The sequence below is a fragment of the Neolamprologus brichardi genome, chromosome 3 (assembly GCF_056152115.1).
Source record: "Neolamprologus brichardi isolate AB-2024 chromosome 3, ASM5615211v1, whole genome shotgun sequence".
Classification (NCBI taxonomy): domain Eukaryota; kingdom Metazoa; phylum Chordata; class Actinopteri; order Cichliformes; family Cichlidae; genus Neolamprologus; species Neolamprologus brichardi.
In genome coordinates this window covers 58346402-58355102 of record NC_142106.1, presented here as the reverse complement: position 1 = coordinate 58355102, position 8701 = coordinate 58346402, and the positions used below count along the sequence as shown (strand labels likewise).

Below are 8701 nucleotides of genomic sequence, written 5' to 3'. Positions count from 1 at the left end.
TGCCCCCCCCCCCCCATTAACAAATGGTTCAGCCCATAGCAGGACCGGCTTTCTTCTTGTTCTAGATATGAAGGTGTTTGACCAGTCTGACACAGAAGTAGACGCAGAGGTGTTTGAAGAAATAGTGAAGGGGTCACCTGTAACCTTCCGAGTCATGCTGAGCAATGAAGAACTTGGTAATCACTCACATACGTATATGTTTATATTAAATATAAAGGTTGAGATTGAAGCATTAACAGTTAAATTTAATGCTTCTGCTTTGGTCATGTTCCTTAATGCACAGGTGTATCTCTATCATCATCATCATCTTCTCCATCTGATGATACAATCATGCTAAACTTCACAATGTGTGAACCTCCTGAAGAAGCAGCCACCACTGAAGGAAGACAACCTAAAAGGCCATGCCATATAAACTATGAAGCAAAAGCTGTGGGTAGTGAACATTGTTAGCCTAATTTGCATGTTTGATGTGAAGTGTTTTTATGTAATCATTTTCCAGTTTTTCTCAAGGTTTAAAAAATTTCTGACTTCATATTTTATGTCTATTTAAGCTGATTGAAAAAATCCTAACAACAAAGCCTGGTGGTGAACACATCATACAAGAGTATGCAAAAACCAAATCTCTGACAGATGATAAACATACTTGCTGCTGAGATGACAGAAGCACATGGGTAAGAATCATAAATGTAGTCTATAAAGAAACATTTTTAGTATTATTTTTAATTGTGATGTTCAATGCCAATTGAGTGACGGTCATCACTGAATTTATACATTAGGACATCTCCCCCTAAAAGTGTAAGAGTGATGTATGCGCAGGGGATTGTTGCTCTGTTTCCATATCTGGAAGACCCATATTCACAACATGGATATGTAAGTAAAGGGGACCTTGCAACATTAAACACATAGTTGCCCTCAGAAATGTTGATAACATTCTGCTTGTATTTAATTACATAGGAACATTACTATGATCCAGAGAGCGCTTCAGGATACCTTGCGTGGCGGTTGAAGACCATTCAAAGAAAAGCTGCAGAGGAAAGAAGTGTCTCACTTTCCAAATCTCCTAAAAGTAAGTTCACTTGTGATTTAAATGATTCTGATCTAATTTGTAGGTAGGAGTCAATCAAATAGTTTTTTCTTAAGTTGGCGGGCCAGGCCGTGGTCGATCCAGACCACTCACCACTGAGACAGTGTTATCAGATGAGGATGTAAAAGCAGCTATTGCGCTTTTGAGACACTCTGCTGATGAAGACACTATCCGTGAAAAGATGAAAGCTACCTTCATTTATCGGCATTCAATGGTCAGCGATGATAAGAATGCAGCAGATGTCTTCACAGTCTTCCCGCGGTTTCTGGACACACCAGGACTGGTAAGACATCTTCATTTGTTGAATCACTGAAATATTCCATGCAGCTTGCAGTTTCACTCATTACACCTCTCTTATCTTCTGTTTTTGCATTATAGATAGAACAAGATTTCCTGTTTGATGAGGTCACTGCCAACAAATTCTTGGAGAGGTGGCCCATCGATCTCAAATCAAAGATTGTAAAGGAAAGTCATGGACTTGTACCCACCTCGGAGCTCTTGGAGTTGATGTGCAATGCTGAGTCAGCTACTGAAGTTGAGAATGGTATGACTCTGACTGTTTTTATCTGCCATTGTTGGTTATATAGGTAATTCTGTCTATTGAATGTATTTTTGGAGTAATTCTTTGTTTATTCGTCTGTAGGCTGGGACAGTGACATGTCTGCTATCTTGCTGCTGCTACATCTGCTACCGCCATCTGCACAAGGGCGAAAGAGACCAGGAAAGATGTCTGCATCTCAAGCTGTCGATAACCTCATCAAATTCCTAAAGGTATGTTATTTAAAATATATATTCCATCACCGCCATTGTAATGTACAGTAAGGTGATCTAATCTAATGGGATAGTCACTAAATACTGCTGTTTAATGTGTTGTTGTAGGCTGGAACCAGTGTACAGCAGCATCTAGACAACATCACCCGAAGCAGTCAGCCCTACCTTCTTGCTCAGGGACCCACAAGAAGCAGCATTCACACCTTCTTCATTGTGATTGACAAGCATGCACTTCCATGTAAAGCGACAGGTTCAGTAGGAGCCCTTGATGAACTCTTTAAGGCCCATTATGTCTTTGATACGTCTTACAGTTCATCCCTGACCAACCTTTTCACTTTTCTGCAAACAACCATTTACAACATTGATGTTGGGGAAACAAAGGAAACTCCCAGAGTTGCAGAGTTGCGAGCAAGAATGGTGCGTTAGTATCCATTGAGATCAAAATAATGAAGTGCTTTCTTTGCAAAAGTGATCATGGTAGACCAAACAGCCTTGTAAAACACCTTAAGGTAATTCATGGTCTCTGTACTGGCAGGACACTATATCTCAAATGTGGCCAAGTGGGATGCTCACGTTCTTTTAGTCGTTTTTCTGGCTTTAGAAAGCACCTGAACAAATGCCACGTAAGCAGTTCATTTGATTCTGCAGAACTAGATTTTTCACCAGTTCAAAGTGTTACGGACACAAGTACTGCTGCTAATGATGATGTGGTGCCTGAACATTTAGAGGCTGAGTGGGAATTATCTTCAGCAGACCTTGTAAATAGTTGTGCAGCTGTTATTTCTGATCTAAAGGCAGCAGGTGTAGGCCAAAGTGTAGTGAATCCTGTAGTGAATTCCATGGAAGAGATTGTTCAAGATATCCAACAACATGCTAAAGAAACAGTCATTAAGCATGTATTTAGTAATGAAAGAGAAACAGAAATGTGCAAGAAAGTTGAAGCATGTTTTGATGAGTTAGAGAATCCTTTCTCAGTTCTTAATTCGGAGTACAAGAGGTCAAAATATTTATCAGACAAGTGGGAAACTGTAGAACCAGTTGAATGTGTAATTGGCTCAAGATTTGACACAAGGCGAAATAAAAAGACTGGAACATATGATCAGGCAGTTGTTCAAGATAAATTCATGTATGTTCCAATATTATCAACATTGGAATCAATATTTAAGAGTCAGCATGTTGGAGAAATGTTGAAAAAATCCGACACTTGTGATTCAAGACTCAGAGATATTTGTGATGGATCTCTATTGAAGACTCTTTTTTCAACAGAAAAGCACACAGTTCAGATCCAAATGTTCTATGATGACTTTGAGGTTGCAAATCCTCTTGGTTCCAAGCGAGGTATTCACGAGTTGGGTGCAGTATATTTTACCTTAAGAAACTTCTCTCCCAAATGGAATTCATTTTTGGCCAACATACACCTTTGTGCCTTATTTCATGCACAAGATCTGAAACGTTATGGTTTTAGTGAAATTCTTGCTCCTATTGTTCCAGACATTAAAGTGTTAGAGAGCGATGGTATTGAGATTCCACTGTTTGGTGGTTATGTTCGTGGTAGTGTGGTACAGGTCACTGGTGATAATTTAGGCTTCCATAGCTTGTTTGGTCTGGTGGAGTCTTTCAGTGCAAGGTACTGTTGCAGGTTTTGTTTAGCTGAAAAAGATGACTTTCAAACAGAATTCTCTGAAGATTCCCCCAAAATAGTGTTGCGCACCAAAGACAACCACACTGCTCACTGTCAGGAAATGTCTAATAATCCATTGCTTCCTTATGTTTTTGGTGTAAAGAGTTCATGCTTATTGAATTCACTGACATATTTTCACATCAACTGAGAACTTCTCAGTTGATGTGATGCATGATGTTTTGGAAGGAGTGGCCCAGTACGAACTGAAGTTATTGTTTTTGTATTTAAAAGAACAACATCTTACATTGGGAGAACTGAATTTGAGAATACAAAGTTTTGATTATGGATTCATGGAGAAAAACAATAGGCCAGTGGCTGTGAATTTAGGTGGAGAGTCTAATGATCTGGGACTGAATGCTATTCAGACATGGTGCTTACTGAGGAATGTTCCCCTCATGTTTGGAGATTTGGTAACCTCTACTGACCAACATTGGGGCCTACTACTTTTATTACTACAGATAGTTAATATTGTATTTTCTCCTATGTTATCTCAAGGTATGTGTGTATATTTAAAACATTTGATTGTGGAACACCACAAACTGTTCAAGATGTTGTATCCCCAGAAAAACCTTTTACCAAAGCACCATTTTCTTATCCATTATCCTCGCTGCATCCAAAAAATAGGGCCTGTACTTCATAGTTGGTGCATGCGCTATGAAGGGAAGCACAATTTTTTCAAGAAACAGCTCAAATCATTCAAAAAATATCACCAAAACGCTGGCCAAAAAACAGCAGAATTATATGGCATATATTTGGCAATCTTCAACAGCCTTTAGTCGGTTAGACATTGGTCCAGGAAAAATGGTGTCTTTAGATATGGTAAAAGGAGGTTCTGGAAGTTCAATAGCAATGCAACTGCCCAATAGAGTTCAAGTTATGAAAGTGAACTGGGCTAAACAGAATGGTATTGTTTACCGCCCACATTTGGTTATTTGTGGCAGTGTCTGAAATGCCTGTTTTACCAGATTGAGTCAGTTCTGATAATACACGAGAAACTGGTACTTCTCACTTTGCCATTATGTACAGTAGCCTTTCAAGAACATTTCCATGCCTATGAGTTGACCAGGACAAAGCAAGATTTAGTTGTCTTTCATGTTGACAGCCTGCATTATCCCAGGCCTTTTGACATACAATTGTCGTATGGAGTGAATGACAACGCTCTCTTTGTGGTCCCATATTGCTTTCTCTGGTGAGCATCATGCTAATAAATGCTGTTACTGTAACCTGTATGTTTGTAGTTATTTTCACAATATAGGATAGATCACAGCCATTTAGAAATATAGCATCATATGATAAATATGAAAAAATAATGACAATGAAATATTATTACACATTAGAGTGAAATTGGACTAAAAATAACTCTATAAAGTGAAATCATATTACTCTAAACAGTGTGAATAACCCTCAGTGTTAAATATTTTTAAACATTTTGTTGTTAATTTTGACACTAAACTGAATAGAATTAACACTAAAAAGTTAACACTGAATGATCACTGTGATAACATGTGATCATTCAGCCCCACGAGTTCATGGCTATACTGGAGGAAATGCATCTTTATTAGAAGGACCAGACCTCAGACCTCACACTTCCTTTCTTCTATTTGTCTGAAAATGAGACGTCAACAGCATCACATTAATGTTTAAAGCTTCCACGTGGTTTACATTTCCTCCATGGAAACAGGAAGTGCTGCTTTTAATTTGAAAACACATTAATGTTTAAAGCTCCCACGTGGTTTACATTTCCTCCATGGAAACAGGAAGTGCTGCTTTTAATTTGAAAAGACATTAATGGTTAAAGCTCCCACGTGGTTTACATTTCCTCCATGGAAACAGGAAGTGCTGCTTTTAATTTGAAAACACATTAATGTTTAAAGCTCCCACGTGGTTTACATTTCCTCCATGGAAACAGGAAGTGCTGCTTTTAATTTGAAAACACATTTAAGGATGTGGAAAAGTACAAATCTGGCAGCTTCCGTTGGACATGAAGTCGGTAATGTGTCTGTGTGACAGCTGTGGAAGCACAGGAGCAACGTCTGTGGGAAAATCCACAGACTCTGTAACGCTCGGACATGTTTGAAGGAGGTTTTTCACAATAAAATCCAAGATTCAGTTTAAATGAAACGTCGTTCACCTTGTAAGGAAACATTTTGTGGACACGATCGTTGTCCAGCTAACAAAGTTAGTCCAGTGAGAGACGCAGGAGGAGCAGAGGTCAGCTCACTGTGACAGAGGTCAAACAGATGTGACAGGACACACTGGTGTGTTTTATCTCCACACACACACAAACCACAGCAACACTGACTCCACACTCAGCCTCCCAGTGACCGTGAGCTTACCCGTGACACCCTCTGTGGACCCTCTGTGTCATGTGATGGTGATACAGGACGTTTTCCACACCCAGCTCCACACTGAGTCCTGGCTTCAGTGGGTGAGTCCATCCAGCAGAGACGTGGAGACACAAAGAGCTGCTGGACAGTTTCAGGTGTTGAGTTCAGGTTCATGGTTGTCCACTAGAACCTGATGTAGAAGCTGCAGCGAGCACACGATGATGGGGCCGAGGAGCAGCTCTTTACTCACATCTAGTGCTTTGATGTCCTTTTGCTGCTTAATAAAGTTCAGCTTTCTTCTCCTGCAGATGCTTTGACAAGTCGTTTGCTGTCCCCATGACTCAGGACCCAACAACGTCGGTGCAGCACTGACCTGCAGCCGTCTGTCTGAAGGCCTGAAACTCCTCCCACGCTGAGGTGAGCATGGTGACCTTCAGTCAGGGAAACCTGGGATTGTTTCTGTCCAGCTCAGCTGTTGGACAGTAAAGAAGTCCAGCCAACCTCCAGCAGGGAGAAAGAAAAGTGTCTGTATCATGATTGGTTTTCTCTGAGAGTAATCACAGATCCCTGCAGGGTGACTGAACACTCGCACACACTTCCAGCTGTGGCGGCGCAGTGATGGGCGCCCTGCAAACATGAATGAACCCTGTGCACTTTGTTTACATGCTGCTTTATGCTCTTTGCTCTAACTGAACTTCATATCTCCTGAGCACGACCCCGGCGCTCTCCTCCTCTTACAGGATGTGATGTGTGAGATGGGAGTGTGCCCGTGGGGATCTGTGATGTTCAAGGTCAGGATGTGTTTCAGCCTCTGCTGGCGTTGATGTCACAGAAGAGTTCAATCCTTCCTGTTTCATCGTCCTCGTCTTCTGACAGCGAGCAGAGACGTGTCTGTGATGGCGTTTGGTCGTGTCGACGTCTCGTTACGACGCGAGCGTTTCATTTGATGAACGGTCCTGATGGATTGTGATTGGTGAAACTGGAGACTAGCTCCGCCTCCCACCTCGTCCATCATCTTCCTGTGTGTTGTCCCAGTGTGTGTCTGCTTTGATGTGGACATAATGTCAAAGAGTCACTGATGCAGACGCCTCCTGTCTGTGTGGCTGCTGCTGCTCTGTCTCTAGTTTCTCTGCTTCAGCTTTGTTTTCTCAGTCTGGAGGAAATGGCTGTAATGCTCATGCCTACTTTAGGCCCCTCCCACAGGGTAGACAGAGAGACTGTGACATCATCATGTGACACACAGTTAAATCTTTCTGTACTTCCTGTTTAGTGACCTCATCATTTAGCATCAGCCTCTTTACTTGCGGCGTGTGCGGCAGCCTGTTACAGCAGCTCTGCTCATTCTGAGTTTCTTTCTTATCTTTTTGAACAAATTTCCCACCTGTGGGACTAATAAAGGTCATCTTATCTTATCTTAAATCTGCAGTATTTAGATCGTTTACTGGGTCCTCACCATCAAACATACTGGTTTGTGTCCTCACACAGTGATGGTTCTGTACTACAGTCACTGGTCCTGTAGAGTTCAACACCAGGTGGTGTTGAAGAGCTCTCATGGACCCGGGACATGAAGGTGATGTAAGTGGCCCCAGAGATCTGAACCCAGTTCTGCTGGGTCCACGGTCGGTCTGAGAGCACAGCTGAAGTTAAATATACAGGAGATAAAGTGAACCTGCAAACTAAACTGCTGCTCTGGATGATCCTGGAGTTTAGAAACCAGATCCTGAATGAAGAACTTGCTGAGCTCAGAAGTTTTATGTCTGTGAACCAGAATATGTCATCTTTCCAAACCTCCTTTCTGCTCTGGAAGAAACACTAAACTCACATGGTTTCAGTAAAGGTATCGTCTCAAAGTTTGATCACACACTGACGCTGTTCTCATCAGAACAGTCGAGGGACGAGAAGGAAGATTGTGAAAGTGAAACATCAGAAAGTGATTGGAAAAGTGCTCGCACTACATTTATGCACATCTCAGATGAATCCAGCACAGATGGTTAATGAGGATTTATGTGACAGCACTGGGATCAATACATATATAAATATACCTGAGAACTGTGGAAAGTGTTCACAAGATAAAGGAACATTATTTCATTGTCTGTGGCAGTGTCGGGAAATTCCACGGCTTTGGAAGATGTGGGAACACTGAGTGGAAACATCCACTCTAAGTGGATCTTATTGGATCCCAAACTTTTCCTGATGGGACTGAAAAACATGATAGTAGTAAAGATGAGCTGTGAGTTGTGGTGGATCTCAGTCTGACTGTATTTCATTGTTGTGGAAGTCGCTCACAGATCGACCAATCAGAAGAAGGAACAAGCTCCAGTTTAAAAAGCAGAGCTCTGAGAACACAAGCACACCTTTCATCACTCGTGTCAACAATCTGGATATGACAAGTTGTTGAGTGAAGCTGCAGCTCTGAGCAGTAATATGCACATTTCTGATTGGCTCTGTCATCTTCTGTATTGATGCATTTTCCTGTTTGTTTTGGATCAGAGTGACATTTGTTCAAATGAGGAGCATCCACAGCGTTTCTTTGTTCTGCTAATACAGCCTGACTGTGTAAATGTAGAAGATGTGCTGACGTATGGCTGTGTGCTGCTCACATACAACACTGTACAGCCATGTTTCTAAGAGCAAACACAGGAAGTGACCTCGCACAGTGTGTGTCAGCGACACAGTAGTGTATCAGTGACTGCTTCATACAAGAAGTTGTTTGGATATTTACATCATTTCATTCACACAACATCTTCAATGATAACATAACAGAGTCTGAATGAAGCTCAGGTGTTGATGCTGCTCCCTGATTGGACGCTTGGTTTCAGCTCTGCTCTCAGTCTTTCC

The 8701-nt window shown here is 41.5% G+C and overlaps 1 protein-coding gene across 2 annotated transcripts; it reads left to right on the top strand.

Moving 5' to 3' along the window:
- The first annotated feature begins 337 nt into the window (after nucleotides 1–337).
- On the top strand, nucleotides 338–3335 carry LOC148105966 (uncharacterized). Of its 2 annotated transcripts, XM_087838036.1 has the most exons (7): nucleotides 338–671; nucleotides 777–870; nucleotides 955–1066; nucleotides 1141–1367; nucleotides 1463–1628; nucleotides 1728–1855; nucleotides 1964–3335. In XM_087838036.1, the coding sequence occupies exons 1-7, from the start codon at nucleotides 631–633 to the stop codon at nucleotides 2279–2281; spliced, it is 1086 nt and encodes a 361-aa protein (XP_087694162.1). In that variant the 5' UTR covers nucleotides 338–630; the 3' UTR covers nucleotides 2282–3335. The 2 variants fall into 2 exon arrangements, with proteins under 2 accessions (XP_087694162.1, XP_087694161.1); XM_087838035.1 differs by lacking the exons at nucleotides 338–671; nucleotides 777–870 and having other exon boundaries at nucleotides 968–1066; nucleotides 1153–1367.
- Nucleotides 3336–8701: the final 5366 nt, after the last annotated feature.

Bases quoted from the DNA above. Each gene is read 5' to 3' on its own strand.
- LOC148105966 (XM_087838036.1), top strand. From the start codon at position 631: ATGATAAACATACTTGCTGCTGAGATGACAGAAGCACATGG. The intron at 871-954 runs GTAAGTAAAGGG...TTAATTACATAG, and splicing joins CATATTCACAACATGGATAT to GAACATTACTATGATCCAGA. The intron at 1,368-1,462 runs GTAAGACATCTT...TTTGCATTATAG, and splicing joins TTCTGGACACACCAGGACTG to ATAGAACAAGATTTCCTGTT.